Source organism: Lathamus discolor, chromosome 2 (assembly GCF_037157495.1).
Source record: "Lathamus discolor isolate bLatDis1 chromosome 2, bLatDis1.hap1, whole genome shotgun sequence".
Taxonomy (NCBI): domain Eukaryota; kingdom Metazoa; phylum Chordata; class Aves; order Psittaciformes; family Psittacidae; genus Lathamus; species Lathamus discolor.
Window position 1 is genome coordinate 5,996,017 of NC_088885.1, and position 16,748 is coordinate 6,012,764.

Genomic DNA, 16,748 nt, shown 5'->3' on the forward strand with positions numbered 1-16,748 from the left:
AGAGTTCATCCGGCTGATATCTTGGCAGTTTATGAACACTAACAGGATGAGGAAATCTGTTTCCTTCCTGAAACCTTGTATCTGAGGAATATACAGACACCATTTGAGAGGTTTTTTGTTTTTAGGTTGTAGTAGTACAGGATTTTGCTGTCCAGACAAGGATATGAAACTGCTTATTGTGAGTTGTTAAATTTTTATTAGAGGTAGCGCATGAAAGATATACCCTGATGATAAACACATCTTAAGATATGTTGAAATGAAACATAATTATTGGAATTTGTAATGGTATAGTTCTCTTAGCAGCATTTGAACTTGCACTACAATAGCTCTTTTGCAAGGATGTCTTTGTCTGAATTCAGTCCTTGCTTAAGAAGGCGTCTGGAAAGAGCAGAGCTGAGTAGAAGCTAATTAATTTTGAAGGTTTTAATTGAAAAGCTGAATGCAGAAATCCCCTTTCACAAACCCAAGAAAAAACACAATTTGGAACTAATGAAGAATGCTTTTATTTCCTCCAAGAGTAATAACTCACAATGGAGGACAGTAAGTTCGTACAAATAGAGGAAGGCAGATCATCTTCCAAAGGTTAAAAGAATTTGCATGAAGCTTGCTGAATTGGAAACACATTTTAGAGTTAGAATGGTTAGGCTTTTCGCAACCCAGTTCTGTACTACTATACCAGTAGTATAATAGAGTTTTTCTCAGAGCTGTCTGGAAACAGTTGTTACTGTTCTTTAAGCCTGCAGACCATTTCACATATGACTGACAGACTTATTCCTCCTGGGCTGCAAAAAGGCATTTTGGATATGCTACTGTCAAATAGGAAGATTCATTAAATACTAAAAAAGAATATCAAGAACAAATAACACAGTAACAGAGACTGCAAAGGCAAGTAAGATGCTGACCCAGCTGCATCTACACTAACCCTTACGTTCTCCTGCTCTGTGCTTTATAAAGACTTTACTGCTTGTCTGCTGGCATGGTGGATTTTTACTTTAGCTAAATCCAAAAGTTACCGTCAGCATTTGGATAATGCGCCCTCATACTCGTTTTATGCTGCTCCCTATTAGAAAATCCCTGGTCCTAAACTCTGACACTGCATTGCTTCAGATGCCTTCATTAACTTCCTTTTATTGCCGATTGAGACTTCCATCCTCCTTGCCTCTTCTGCTTTGTTAACATCTCTGTGCCGGTGCTTACTGAGTTTACTCCGTAATCACATCAGAGCTTGCTAGTCAGTAAAAGTGCATTGAAGCAAATCCAATAGCAGGATCAGGGCTTCAGATTGAGCACAACTATTGCCTTTGATCTGTCCTGTGTGGCTGTCCAGATGTGTATATATAAGTAAATGGGTTACAGTGAGTAAAAATGTGCTCAGTTGGCTTTCTGTCCTGTATCTGCAAGAGAATTTATAGCCGTAAAAGCAAAACACATCAAAAAAAGACCAAGCAAGTTGCACACTGCTTCATAATGTGCATGTCACTAGGCACTTCTCCAGTACAATGAGACAGTAAAGTAGGGTTTTAATGTTTTCACAATAAAAGTCTGTGAAATGGTCAGTTTTTAACTTCTCAAACAGTGTTTCGGTGTAGTGTCTCAGAATCAAGTGGGAAGGCTGGAGGAGGGTTCTGCCTGGGTCCTAACAAGTGGACCATCACCATTCTGACTCATGGCAGTGAAGTTTTGTGTGTGTGTTCGTTTTGAAAATACAACCCAAATTGTTATATTTTCTGTGGTTTAGAACTCACAAAATGTGAATTAAGGCAGGAAGCCAAGGAGGCAACATAACCAACACCTTCATTTTGGTTTCCTGTCAAACTCTGTTTTCTGAAACTAATTCTGTTGACTTTTGCACTTTCTTTTTTAACATGGATGAGCTCACTTTGTAGCAAGAAAATGAACCAAAAGAACATTCTGCTTAGTCACACTTTATCTGCTTCAGAATACATTGTAATTTTTTCTAGTAGTAGGTTTATTAGGACTAACGGCTTCCAGGGGGATTAAAAGTGACCTTGGTTTTGCTTTAACGGCTCAAAGCTCTCGACTTATCAGAATGTGGGGTTTGAAGAGTTAGAAGAATCCACTTCAACAGGAAAGTAAGGAGTGGCCAGTATGTATGCTTCTGCCACAAGGCATGTGATCAGTTGGAAATAAATGAGCTCATCTGGCTGTTCAAAGCCAAAAAGGGAAGAAGCTAGCAGCTGTTGTCTTTAAAGTCAATGTGATAATGAATCACTAATGCTTGGGTTCCTATCTTTTGCTCTTTGAGTTCCTGAGCTACTGCTGCAGGAGGAAAACAAAACACACAAAACCAGATCCATTGAATTGTTCCACTCAGTTATTTACCTAATAAGATTGCGGCTTAGCTGTTATTCTCACAAAATGTGCACGTTCTTGCTTGCCATTGGAAGCAGGTCCCATCGGTGCATCCCACTGCCCCTTTCTGAATCAGTCAGCAAATAGCAAGGCTGTGCGTCATCTCAACAAAGTGCTTTGTCTGAAAGAGTGCTGACAAAAACCTGGCAGGTTTTTCTGGAGAAAATGGCTTTCTCCTTATGTCCCTGATTGCTGTTACTCACTGTTAGTCTAAACAATCCAGCTACATTCGTGTATGCGTTATGCATGGGTTGGTTTTGCTCCTATGTCTGCTGTTGTACTGTGTTTTGAACAGTTTCAGGTACCTCAGTCTCAACAGTGAATCTTCTCTTGATGGGTTTTCTTTACACTCTTGCTGGAGTTTCCCTAAACCAGATGAGACTTCACGTACGTTTTGCATTTCTGAATGAAGCATGTCCTTATGAAAGTTTTAGTTGTGTTCGTATTTATACACAGGGAATGGTTTTCATTTTAAAATCTTCTGTCTTTGTGAGAATCACAAGAGCAATCTTCATCAGTATTGATCATATTTGACAGCCTCTTGTTAAGTGAAATCTGTTTAGTCCTACAGGTGGAGTAAACAGCAACATAAACCCCACTTAGAAGCTTTTATTCAGTTAAAGAATGCAGCTTCAGAATTAATTGCATCCTATTCTATTACTTAAATCAGGAGTGAATTGTCTTGGGGAGAGCAAAACCTTTTTAATACAAGGAGATCACTTATAGCTATTTTAGCAGTTTTACATAAAATCAAAGGATGAAGTGTTTCAGAATGCACGTATGTAAAGGGAAAGCAAGCTGTGCAAGGTATTGTTATGTGGCACCTTCAATTTATGAGAAGAGATACTTCACTTGATGTACAAATTTTGAAGCTACGCAGCATATTACAGATGGGGAAATAATAAGCCATAATTGTTTAGCATTTTGATTGAGGTGTTAGTAAACTTCTAAACTGGTGGTGTTAGTGGCGAAAAAACCCTCAGTATGATTGACTTCTGGAAGGAGAGGTCAGCCTGTGTTGCAGTGTTACAACTTACAATCACAAACAGTGGTCTTCTGAGCTTTTGGCAAAGTTATGGAGCGCTAATCCACTCCTAAAATGTGCCCACAGCGTTCATGTTAGCATCCCTATGCATGGTATGAAACAAGCACTTCCAAAGTAGCTATCTCTCTGTTTACAGCGTGCTGTATGCCGATCTAAACAGTGTTATTTCTTCCTCAGGGACGTGCTTTTAAAGTCAACTTTATTCTGATGTTATTTGTCAAACAGATCGAATGTTCTGGTTACAGTACAGCTGAATATTTGGCTGGTTTCATTCCCCAGGTTTGGCACATATGCAGAATAAACTTTGTACTCATCATCACTGGGATGCTGACGTGCTGCATCAGTCTTGGCCCAAAGTAGACCCAGAGTACCTTCAGCCGTCAGATGTTGTGGAGATGTCTGTTCTGGTAAGAGCGTTTTTGTCTGTTTAAGTGGTGGCCAACTAATGCTTTACAAGCTCTTGTGGAAGTCACTTCCCTTCTTAGGTGGCTCCAGAGGGACTAGAAGCTCCAGTTACCATTATGCTGAGTAATTAAAACGGATTCCTAAATAAAATGAATGTAGTAAGTCTGGAAGGGAGATGATCTAAGTCTTTTTGAGTGACTGCATGTTTTGGTACCTGTGGAGATCTGACCAATGAACAACTGTGTGCAAGGACGGTACAGTCAAAAGTATGATCAAAATACAAGTCCCTCCAGATTTTTTGCCTGACAGAGCAAATATGGCTCTGTACAAAAATGTATACTTAGGTGACATTTCTTGTGGTACCTGTAGTGCTATGGTTGCCTAATACAACCCATCATAAGCTGGGTTAAGTTGCTGTCATTTTTGCTAAACGATGCTTCCTGTCTGCCTTGGGATGAATTTCTGGCACATTGCAGGAATGAGGTTGAGGGAAACCAGGTATCTTTGATAACATAACTGCATTCCAGTTTCTCTTTGAGCTCTAAGACTGTTCTGGTCTAGGGAAAAAGCCAGCAGTTCAGTAGAAGAGTAGACATATAACTACCTTTAGTTAACCTGTCATTTTCCAACATATGTGTACATGCACAATGTAGTTTACTGTCACTTTCCTATGTCTCTGGTTAACTAGTCTGTATCCAGCAAGCTCCCAGGCATCATAAAGCTTTACCATTAGATTGTGCACAGTAGCAGCAAGTGCCACTGCAGGTATGAGAGAGGCTGCCTTCAACCAAACATGTGGGATCCATGAGTAGTGTCTGAGCCCTTCCGTCAACTGACTCCTAGTCAACTTGCCTTCAGGTTTAGTGCATGGTTTAGTGGTGGTCTTGGCAGTCCTGGGGTAAAGGTTGGACCTGAAGATCTTAAGGGTCTTTTCCAACACAGTTAATTCTGTAATTCTATTCTGTAAGTTATTCATGCTCAGGCATATTATGAAAGTCTGTAAATGCGTAGTTGCATGCTATTAGATCTGCAGGACTCCTGCCTTTTTGACTGTTCACCGAAGAATAACCTTTAATATGTTGTGCAGACATTGAATGAAATGGAGCCTTTATGTAGATGTAATTTGGTCCTGTAAAACTACATGTTCTGTGTGGGTAAGAGGAACAGAAATAATGCATATATTCCGTCAGCTTCCTCGAGTAGGAGTAAGGCTGTTAGGTTATTGTTGTTCAGCTTGGCTTTTTTGAGGAGGAAAGAGATGGTTGGATTTAGGGAAAGTCATATTGCTGTAGATTTCCTTAATCAAAGTATCTTTGCATATAACTTCATATCTTGCCACATCTCTCTGTCAGTCCAGTTGATCAGAATGAGAAATGCTGCTAAAACACTGATTTTTGTCTAACATTCAACATACATCCTTAGAAAAGACCACAGAAAATGTATTTTTGGAGGAAATTTTTAACTGACATCTTTTCCCAAACCAAGGAGATGGATTCAAGTGTCAGCTGGGATTAAAAGCAGACTTAGCCTAATATTCACTGTGGCTTTGTTGCTTTCCTTGCCCCCTTGCTCCTTCTTGCCCCCTTGCTCCTTCTTGCCCCCTTGCTCCTTCTTGCTCCCTTGCTCCTTCTTGCCCCCTTCCATTCATTTATACCAGTAGAAATCTTCACTGAGGTATATAATTTCCTCAAGCTTAAAAGAAACCTTTGCCTTCAAGCACAACTAGCAAACATCTTAAATTCCAGTGTCCAGTTTATAGGGAAGTGATGAATGAGAAATTGTGTAATTACAGAAACTTGTTTGCATTGTGGGTAAAGCAAACCTGGTTTTAAATATATCTTTACAATAAAAAACTTCAGGACAGGGAAAACACTAAACTCAAGTGGTTTTAAGACTATAGAGCCAAACATGAAAATGTCTGAACATTTTGCTGCTATTTTTATGCTGACATTGAAACTTCCTTCTCACAAGTAGGAACCAGAAAAACAAAAATGAATTTTGCTTTAAACAACCATTATGAAAATTACATTTTGTTTCTTTTCCCGGTTGACTTTGTCAAAGCCATAGCCTTGTGGAGAAGTCTTGTAATAAGGGAAAAAGCAGTCCCTGTGTTCCAAGTCATACATGATGTAGATAAACATCTTCCTTAGCTCTAAGAAAGCCAGGGACTGGGAGACCAGAGAGACAAGTTCCTTTTTCAGACTGGCAATAATTCTTTAGAACAGTGGCTAGGAGTATCCCTGGCTTCCTACTGTAAGATGAGGGCAAAAGGGAAATACGGAGGAGCAGGGGGAAATCATAAATGTGAGTATTTGTTGCCACTGTAGGTTTTTGTATGACTACAAAAATAAATTGCCCTCATTAGACCAAGAAACACTCAACAAATGGAGGAATTGCTTAGTGGCAAAGAGGCAGTGTCTCTTCACAAGGCTGCACAGTCAAACTGAGTCTTCGGGCCACAACCCTATTCTTCTCGAGACATCAAACTGCCTCAGGCTGCCAGGGATTTGCCTGCTGAGACATTCTGGTTTTATTTCTCTTGACACAAAATACTTCATTATTTCCTGTCTGTGCTGGAGTTACGCCTTTCCATATTTAACCCAAAGCAGCAAAAGCAACCAAGTTTCTGCATCCTCGGCCGATAGAATACAGATTGCTGAGAAGACAGAGTTTTCAATTCACTGCGTATGCCTGGTATCTGTTACTCTAAATGTTATTGCAAAGTTGAATATTTTGAATTATACTGTATGTTGTTAATGCTGTGAAAAACCTGACCTGGATGCAGTGTGCATTTCAGCCTATGAATGAGCACTGGGGTGAAATGACAAGCATTCCTCACATTTTCTAGGTGGCACAGGACCATTAGCAGCGTCTGTCTTACAACTGTGGTCTCAGAACTGATGTTTTTCTAAAGTAAAAAATAGTTGGTGTCACTTTTCTTGCTTTGGCATATGAGGAAGGCCTCAGAGTGCACAGATAGTTATTTTCCTTTGCACTTCTGAGATGGATTATGCATCAGTGGTAAAAAAATACCAGAGCTGAACTAAACCCTTTTATCTCCTCTGCAGCCTCCAGGTGCTTATTTTTCAGTCTTTTGTGATTTCATTTCATCCTTGATAACCCCTTGAGTTCCCTCTAGCTCCAGAATAGTCTAAAATGTCAAATAGTTAAAAAATAAACAACTTAAAAGGGAAGAAGAAAAGAAAAAGCATTCGTTTCCTTCCTCAGGGGAAAGAAGGACCCAAGCATCATTTATTTCTCCTCTTGCAGTTTGCCATATTATGTCAGAGAAAAAAGGCTGCCAGCACCCAAGTTTCTTGGGCTGGCACTTTGACCTGGAGCTGCTGAAGGTTATGCGGAAGAGAGATGAAAGCACAGCAGAAGATATTCATCCTGCTGACAATCTAGCCCCTCAACTAAAACAATACGTGAATAGGAAGTTTGCAACACTCAGTGTGAATTAAATCTGCAGATGCTTATTTTAAGAGTGGTGTTAATATGTTTACATCATGATACCTGTGATATAATGAAATCCATGCTGCAAACATGTGCTGAAATCATCACTACCCTAACATTTGATAGGATCACAGCATGCTGTGGGAAGATACACAGTATCAGGTCGCCCAGTCCTTTCTTTACTAAGTTGATTTGAACCTCTCGGCTTTTCTGTTGGGAACAGCACCAAACAGGCTAGTGTGGCAAGTTTCCTCTGGCCAACATCCATCCACTGGGACCTGTTAATTTGCATCACGGACAGTGAATGACATTTTAACTCCACAGGCATAGTTTTGAACTGCAGCCTGTGTGTCCTAGCAGCAAGCTGACAAGTGTGCTTTGTATTATCACTAAACATCTATCTGTTTGGATTGTACTGTTTTCTTTTTCCTGTGGAATGCATTTCTCCCCTGAAGTGCCCTGTTGAAAAGAACTACTTGTATTTATTTTTCACAAAAGCTTTTAAAATGAACTCTTCTGTGTTTTTCAAAGGGATTTACTTTACACCAGGTGCTAAAGGTGAAGTTTAAGGCAGACAGCCTTCTATGGTTCCATGTTACAGATACATGTAGGAATAGCAAAAAGCCTGCCTATGTTATCACTTCAAGTTAATGCCGAGTTCGGTCAAAAACCAAAAGTGACTCATCCCAGCTGCATCTGAGACTTCATCTTGTTCCTTAAAAATCTGTCCCAACTTCCTCTGCCAGAGGATTGCCCAGATTATTGTATTTTTCAGTAAAATACAAACTAGGTAGTGAGGTAGGTCTCTCTCATTCGTGGTATGCTACATATGTGTATCCTGGGTAAAATCTAGGTGAAAACCAAGCTGTGTGTATTTTTACGTCCAAGCTGTATGAAGCAACGTATGTTCCTTTTAGATGACTGAAAAGTCATTGCACTGAAACTGGAAATCAAAGATCTGCAGTACCTACAGCAGATTTTCATGCACGTAATTTGATAGAGCTGGATTTAAAAGTTCACATTCTTTCATTTGCTACATCATGGGATGGCTATTCTGTTCATTAATCCTCTGCAAGTACTCCATATAGATCTGAAAGCTTTTGTAATCATGAACGTGATGCCAGTTCCAGAAGGGTACTCAGTAAAGCTCTGTAGCCTCTGTCCACTGTCTGCCCTTACTGGATGACAGAAGGTATTCACAAGACCATTTTATACATTAAGGTGATTCCCACTGAAAGCCTTACTCAGTTTTACTTACGTGATTCTGCCCTGCTGATGCAAAACCAGTAGGGAAGCTGCTCTGAAAACCAGCCACACAGAGGGAAGCATTATTTTATGAGTGGTTGTCATCTTTGTGGTCAGTGTTGGCTTAATGAGTCATGCATTTAGTACAAATGCAACATACAGAGAGTTAAAGCCTGGTTTTCTAAAAACAAGCAATGATGGATCTTGCTGATACCTTTTCAGCCAAATATTTAAACAACACTTGCATTTGGATCTCTGTAAGGAATCACTCAGCTGGAAGGAATCCAGATTTCAGCCTCGATGTACGTCCAACCAGGATTCCCACTTGACAAACCACTGTGTTCACTCTCATTATCCAGCTTGCATAACTATCACGTTTTTCAGCCTCAAAGTTCACTGCATTGCATAGTCACATGCTCCTTGCTATCTCTAAAACTAAGGCTTCCTATGACCACTTCTTCAGTTTTTTCTTGAGTATCCTGAGTCAGAGTTTCATTCTTTATGATAGTTGGACTGAGGAGGTATGGAGAATGTTAGCCTCTACTTGGAAAGTTGATGGAGGTGATGGAGGAAAGAGAGTTTGGTCCACTTTCCGTGTAATGGGATGGATTGGGTTCAGGAAATAAAATTGCATAAACCATTCTAGTAACTTCTGTGCTTTTCTCTCATTTTCATGTCTCTCTTTTCCAGATCAATAACAAAGCTTGTGGCAAAGTTTTTGTGCCTCAGCAAGCGGCCCGCAATTTTGAAGAAGTCCATGAGCTGGTTCTTCAGAGTGAACTTGGAGCCAAGCATCTCCAGGGGCGAACCATTCAAAAGGCCTTTCTGTCTCCCAGAACTGCCCTTATCAACTTCTTAGTGCAAGAATAGTGAAACCTCTGCTGGGCTGTAAAAAAGAGCTGGAATCTTTCGAGATGAAACCAACGTAAAAATACCAGTTATGGTTATTTAAATGTCATGTAACAGAGAGGAAGAACTGCTGTGACAGTAGGTTGCTGTTAAATCTTCATTTCAATGTGGAGAAATGCGCAGAATTAAAGTTTCTAATGGAGTAATGGTAAGGTGCTGTTTGTCCATATTCCCTGGGAGAATGAGAAGGAAGCACCGAATAACTAAATGATTGTAACAGAATCTAAATGATACGAAGTGCGTGGGTTTTAGTCTCAGCCTTGGGAATTTATCCTCTTGGAAAGTTGGCTTGGCTAAATGCAGAGGCATAAATACGATTCCCGGACTGAAGGATTGTCCTGAGTGTGTGCTGCACCAAATGTTGGGTATACTTCAGCCAGTTTTTGCTCCCTACCTCTCATGATTGGGTACCCTGCCATTAACATTTAACAGGGACATGGTGTCCCTACCCATGGCAGGGGGATTGGAACTAAATGATCTCTAAGGTCCCTTCCAACTCTAACCATTCTATGAGTTTAAGCTGTAAGAAAATGTTACTACAGAGTGTTGATTATAAAAGGTTTTCTTTAGCACTGCCCAATGTGCTTGTGCACAGCAGGTAGCCAGAATGGAGTGGTTCGATACATTTCACATACGTTTCAGAGCCAAGCCAAGAAAAAGGTCAGATTGTTTAGCTGAACCTAGCCAGGATCCTCCTTCCTCACTGGCATATTTGTGTTGGCTCGTACATGAGAGGCTCAGCTCCAGCAAAGTGCTGGCAGTTGTTTCTGCACAGAACAGAATGGAAGTTGCTTCCTATGCATGAGCCATCTCAGAGGCTTTCTCAGGGGATTCAAGAAAGGGATGAGTCTGCTGCTAGAAATGCAGCAGTGGGGAAAGCAGACAAGGCAGGCAGCTGCTTTTTGCCTCCACTCCTGATAGTGCCTGGGTCATAAAACTTGAAGCGGGGTTCTTTTTCTGAGGGGTCCATGAGGTGGAAATAGCTGTCATGTTCCTAAAAATCAGCCAGACTTTCATAAAACACAAAGCCATTCTCATGCCTCCTTTAAACCATTTCATTTGTACATCATGCTGCTGTTACATCTACAGGGAAATGTTTATTGTATTTAGCAAATACTTGAAAAAAGGGTGTCCAGAGGAACGATTACAGGGTTTATTGTGCAAGAATGTCTTTAATAGCCATTAAACTAAATAGTCCGATAAGCCAGCCATGTCTGAGCCATTCTGAGAGTTAAGAAGTTGGCAGTAACAACCAGGTAGGCAAATACCGAGGTCTGTTAACCCTCCAGCCCAGCAGTCATCCAAACTCTGTGTTAGATTAGAAGGAAACCCACAAAAATCTCCCACTTAACAGTAAATAAGTCCACTAGATCCTAAGAACTAGGATCAAGACGGATCACGCTGCAGTGTGAGTACTAGCTAAGTAATGCTGGTATTCATTTTGGCTTTTAAGCATTTTTGGTACCGAAGATGTAGGTACTTAACAGAGATGCCAGGCTCAGCAAGCAGATTTGGCTCTACACATCCTTACTTCTGCAACAAAGCATTCCTGATTTCTGCTTCCTGCTGGACCACACTCCTGCAGATTTTCTCTGCAGCAGTCCTTTGACACAAGAATGACTAAGAAATGGAATATTTGTAATGCAGAGATGGTCTTTGCAGTTTTAAGACTCCAAAAGTCTCAGCCACAAAGGAATGCATTCAGACATTCAAACACAGGCCTTTAGTTGGAGTTAAAATAACTTGAATTCCAGTGTCTGCCTGCCATGTATGTTGTTATTAATTCACAAACCTCCTGTTCAGAAGCCCCTGAAAGGACTGTAAAAGAGATCCTTTAAAGTAAAATCTGCAGCACAGTCCTGCTTTTTTTTCCCCCTGTATAAAAGTTGAGCACAGCCTGTGGAGCCTTTTTAACGTAGTTTTCCTTTGGGGGAAAGGTGACAGGTTTGGTGTAAATAACAGGCTTTAACATTTACAAGGATGAAGAGAGATGTTGTAAGCCCAGCAGCCCTACAGTGCTTTAATCAAAAGCTACAGTCACTCCAGGGCTGAGCAGCACTACAGTGTTACCACTGGTATTTGCTCTTGCAGGAGGAAGTGAATTGTAGATGTCACTTGGTGATTCAGGCAAGAATCGATATAAGGAATGGACTTCTACAGGCTGTAAAAGGAAAGGTGGTGAACAGCAATCCCACCAAGAGTGGATGGTCAGAAGGCACACCAGCCTGTTTACAGTAAGTTGAATTCAGTGTGGGCTAGAGGATAGAAAAAAGGTGGTGGAAAAGTGAGAGAGAGATGATGCAGGAAGTCTGACAGAGCCTAATCCCCTGGGAAGTGTATGTTTGAAGGATGGCAGAGGTGCCAGATGTGGAGCTGTGAGGTTGTCCTGACAGCTGCTGACATTTCTTACAAGGTTGACCTGCTCTGAAGCACAGTTTTCTTTGAAGATAACTGTGGTCTGTTCCAAAATAGGACTGATACTGATACACACAGGCTGTATGTAGCCTGTTGCCAAGCCTTTTTAAACTAAATTATCACAGATGCCTCTTACTTAGCAGTTGTTAATTGTGTCGTGGTACAGATGCATCTTTATGCTGAAGGTGGTCTAAAACGTTATCGCAGATTGCGTGCCCTTGAAGAGCTAAATAGTGTGGGGGTTTTACAGCTGGGAGGGAATACTTGAGGAGTGAGAAGGAAAGGAGCTGACAGGCCATCAATCAAATTGCATTGTGTCCATCAGGTGTGGTGCCACTCGCCTTATTCCATGCAAGGCAGGAGGGCTTTTAACATCACGCTAAGGAGCAGTGTTACACCTTAGGTCGCTAGCAAAGGCAGTGCTCTAGCCCACTTGTCCTACCTATGCTTTGAGAAAACCCAGCCTACACAAGGGCCCCTACACACATGTATTTTTCCATGCCTGACACCAAAATCCAAACATGGAGATCTAGAGCAACATAAAATCTGTGTGCTCTCTTGCTGAGCTACCCGTTATAGTAATGCCTCAGAACTGACATCTGGTTAATGATGGCTTTTTCTGCTCTGACACTGTAAAAGCCTGCTTGTTTCTTCTGCAGGGAGGAATTCCACTGATAATGTAGGTCATACAGCCTCTTTGTCTCCTTCAAGTGTAAATCCTCCTAGAAAGCTGTTCCTCTTCTCTAAACCTTTTATAAGCAACATGAACTAGAAGGAATGTTAATTCGCACTTTGCTGCCTGTTCCTTCTTCAGGAGGTTTGCAATACATGAGACTTTTCTGAAAGCTTGGCTATAAATGAGGACAGGGAGAGAAATCGCTGGGTTTCGTTCTCTTTTTTCCTTATTTTGTACTTAAATTACTCAAGTTTTTGGAGGGTTTTTTTCCTTGGTTTGTACTTAAATTACAGTTTTACAGAGAGGGGATTGTCTTTATGTATATTTACTGACTGGAAGAGTACGTACACTGGTTTTGCTGGGCGCATATTCTGCTTCTTCATTTCTTCAGTCCTACTACAATCAGAGCTGATTTTGTATGTCAGGTCTGTGGTGTAAGAGGTGTTGAACATGAAGCCAGGTCTATCACCAGATAGACTGCGTGGTGAGTATGCTATCAGTCCAGGTAACATTGCTGGAACTGCAGCAGTGTGTTATATTTCTTTATGGAAGTGGGATTTACGTCTCAAAGAAGGAGCATAAAGCTGATCACAGTACATCAGAGGCAGTTTTTAGCATGTCCCAACTGTGGCAGGAGGAGAACTGAACTGGAGCATTGTCTCTGTGCAGGAGGGGACAGAATGAGAGCTCTCATCTGCAGCCCAGATGATAAAAGAGATCTTTGCCTGACATGCAGAGGAAAGGTGGGATTTTTTTTCCTTTTCCTGGATAAAATGACTTTCCGGTACCACAAAGCATTCTGCGAGGCCCCAGTCACACATAACTGTTGTCTCTCATGGCACTTCTCTGACTCAAGGAAGCCCTGGGTTGTTGGATAAGGTTGAGTCTGCTTTCAGGCCTGGAAAGCTGCAAATTGGCATCATCTTCCATCCAAAGCTGCCTCTAGTGTTATGTGTAGGCAGAGAGTTTGAACAACTGGGATTGTCAGTTGTTAGTGTCTCTGAATGGGAGCATTCTTGCTTGGATGTAGTGATGTTGCAGACCAAAGTCCTGATGGTGTTTCTCTATCTGCCAGTCTTCATCTTGGCCATGAGAGATGGAAAACTGAGTCAAGGTCAAGTGGATGCTGTATTTGCAGTCAGCTGAACGTGGCCCAAACCTGTGAGAGATTTTGGTCACAGGAATCCCATCAGAAATACCCCCCAGTGCTGGACACCCGGGACGTTTCCGTGTATGCTCATCTGCCTGCACCACACCAGTCTGCTCTCCACTGTAGGCTGCCAAGTTGCTTGTTCAGCAAAGGAACACATAAATGGGAAAAGCTGAAGTATAGCAAGTTGAATGTTCACATTCTTCCTGCTTGCACTTGTGATGCTCAGCATGGAACGTTTGGGGCATAAGAAGTTCCTGTATTTGAAGAGCCTGGTCTTCTTCAGTTTAACACTAAGCAGAACATACACAGTTACATGAAGAGAAACATGTGCCTTTGTGCTTGCTGTCTTAGATGCAAGCACGCTCCCTGGGTTGGCTGCAAGGGCAAGGCCCCAGTCACATCTGAGGCTCTGAACTTCCTTATCTACCAGTAGTTTTTTACACTTGCCAAAACCAAGCATAAAAGGTCCAAGGTTCTCCCAATACATCCACCTCCCGCTGCCAGAAGAGATGCACAAGCTGCCAAGCAAGGGGAGTTGCTCTCCAGTAACTGTGCTGGGTGCCAACAATATGCAAAGCGGAATACATAGAGTCATAGCAGCTGTAGGTGATCCAGTGCACTGACCAGGAATAATAAACACAGGACGCATAACCGGGGCAAAAAAGAGAGTGATTTAATAAAGGAACATGAGGCATTACTGACAATGGCAGCCTGGGTTTGTTTCTGATGAAGATTAAGAGAACTGGCATAACAGGAAATTGTTTTCTGCTACAAAGGGAAATCAATTGTTTCTAAACACACAGCAGTGTAATTAGCAAACCTCACTAATTGCTGCACAACAGACATACAAGTAAGTGTGTGTTGCCGGGCTGGCTAAGCCAAGGGAGTATTGTGAGCGAAAATGTGGAAGCTTTTAGAAACGAATATTTCTCTGAAGTACGTCTCCATCCCTGGAGATCCGCGTGGCTGGATGAAATGCCAAGGGTGCAATAAAAGGATCTGCTTCCCAATTTTCCCATGTGAAAGAGCATTCAAAAACATCTGTTAGTCAGAGGCTTCTCCTAGGACACGCACGGAAGAACGGGGTGGATGCACTGACTGCATCTGGCAAGTCCACTCGAGGTCCACCAAGCCACATGAGGCCGATGATCGATGGCAGGATGTCGTCTGACCTGCGGGGTGCTTCCAGCCCATGATTACTAAAGGCCACGTATGTTGGTTAAACAGGTCACGGTGCTGTTTGTGTTAATGTGCTGATAAAGAGGCAGGGAAACAGAGCTGGAAAATTCTCCAGGCAGGCTCTTGTCCCGCTAAAAGGCTCTTCTCAGTGCAAAATGGAGAAAACCATTCCGTGTTCTTTCAGGCAGGGGCAGGAAAAACACCAAAGCCAGCTGTGTTATTTTGGTGCATCTCTGCAAGTGTTTAGCCCCATGGAGGGACGTTGAAGGGGGACCGGGATCTCCACCACGGCTGATGGCACCTGGAGAGAGAAAGGCAAAGGCTGTTCTCCTTGGAGCAGCAGCCAAGCACTTGGCACCAGCTCTGGCCTTCCTCAAGGAAACCGAGCCACTGCAGCTCAGGGATCTGCAGCATCTTCTCTCTCTGCTGCTTCCTGGGCTCCTGTTTGGGATCTGTGTGATTCCCCATGGCTCCCCTCAGCTCCCCAAGGTGTGCCCTGGCAGGTTACCCTGCCCTGCCTCAGTTTACCCCACACAGCATCCCCACGAAGCTGACACTGCAGATGCAGTTAGTTAAAGATTACAACCCTGAAAGTGTTTCTGTGATGCATCCGTACCTCTCCACAAGGACAGTTTGGAAAGCTGTCCCTGTGCTGCCCTGGCCCTTCTGTGTTAATTGAATGATGCTTAGTGTTAATTCCCTGCAGAGGTCATGCTCTGTAGCAGGCCGTTGCCCTGCAACATCTAAGTCTGGACCTATTTATGCCCTGAACAGATGCACAACCCAAGCTGCCTCTGCAGCTTGGGGGTTAAATGTGCAGGCAGAGCAGGAATGCAGAGGCCCCCAGGGCAGTGGTGGGGAGGAACATCTCCCAACCCTGCTGTCTCTTCCTGCAAGCTTTTTGGAAGGCAAAGGAAGAGGTTTGGCTTCTCCATGTCCACAATGTCCCGCCCAGCAGTCTGGTCCTGCCTTAATCCTGGCTTTCCCACCTGCAGCACCCCTCTGGGCTCACCTCCTGTGCCACCTTATTCCATCCCTCCCTCCACCCTCCTCTTATCTACCCTCCAGCCCTGTGCATCATCCTACTGGTGTAAAGCACCCAGCTGGTGCAGATAAACAGTACCCTGTTAGGAAGCCGGAAGAAGTGTCCATCATTTCCCTATGCAATGCACAATTGAGAGATGTGTTTGCTCCTGCAAGGACCAAGCCAGGCTCCATCCTGGAAATACTTCTGCCTTATACATTGTTCACTGTTCATATTCTAGCTCTGAAGCTTTTACCACTTTCCTGCTGCAACACCCCAGAGCATGTATCACGGTCCAGGTGGCCATGCACCTCTCTGGCCCTGGAGGGCTGTGCCACCCTAGCACAGGGCTGTGGCCACATGCCCAGTGTTCCCACTGAGATGGTCCCAAAAGCAGGACCTCAGGGCTGCTTCTCCCCCAGCTGCTGCCTTGCCACGTGGAGCAGGGCTGGGTTACAGGCTGTCAGCATTATTCTGTATGAGTAAATGCAGCGTGTAAGCCTTGCCCACAGGGAGAAAGCAGATGAAGTGAGCAGTGCTTTTTTGCTTCAAGGGATAGGGTTTAGAATAAGTTAATTAACTGGCACGTAGATTTTGGTCCTGGGCTACAACAGCAGTCGTGGACCCTTCATTTCTTAATAGGCATGGGCTGTAAAGCCCACAGGAACTGTAAAAGTGTGGGACCATATCCAATCGCAGTGGAAGGGTCTACAAGTCCGTGTGGTATTACAACTCCAGCCTAGTAGAGGGTTTGTCTGCTCGCTTGGCAATACCCGAGTCTCACAGAAAGGATAAATCCAAGCAGGAAACTTCAAAGGCGTTTTGCTGCCTAACGCTGACTGGAAGCGTTGTGAATTCAACACCAAAA

General features: G+C 42.8%; 1 protein-coding gene across 3 annotated transcripts in view; it reads left to right on the top strand.

Annotated features, from left to right (window-relative positions):
• Window positions 1-9,585, top strand: part of LARS2 (leucyl-tRNA synthetase 2, mitochondrial) — a 57,054-nt gene extending 47,469 nt beyond the window's left edge. For 2 of the 3 annotated variants that reach the window (XM_065665594.1, XM_065665593.1), the window contains 2 exons: window positions 3,698-3,825; window positions 9,215-9,585. In XM_065665594.1, coding sequence (XP_065521666.1) covers window positions 3,698-3,825; window positions 9,215-9,394 — 308 coding nt within the window. In that variant the 3' untranslated portion in view covers window positions 9,395-9,585. The remainder of the gene's footprint in view (window positions 1-3,697; window positions 3,826-9,214) is intronic. The other variant, XM_065665595.1, reaches the window with a different exon arrangement.
• The last annotated feature ends 7,163 nt before the right edge of the window (window positions 9,586-16,748 follow it).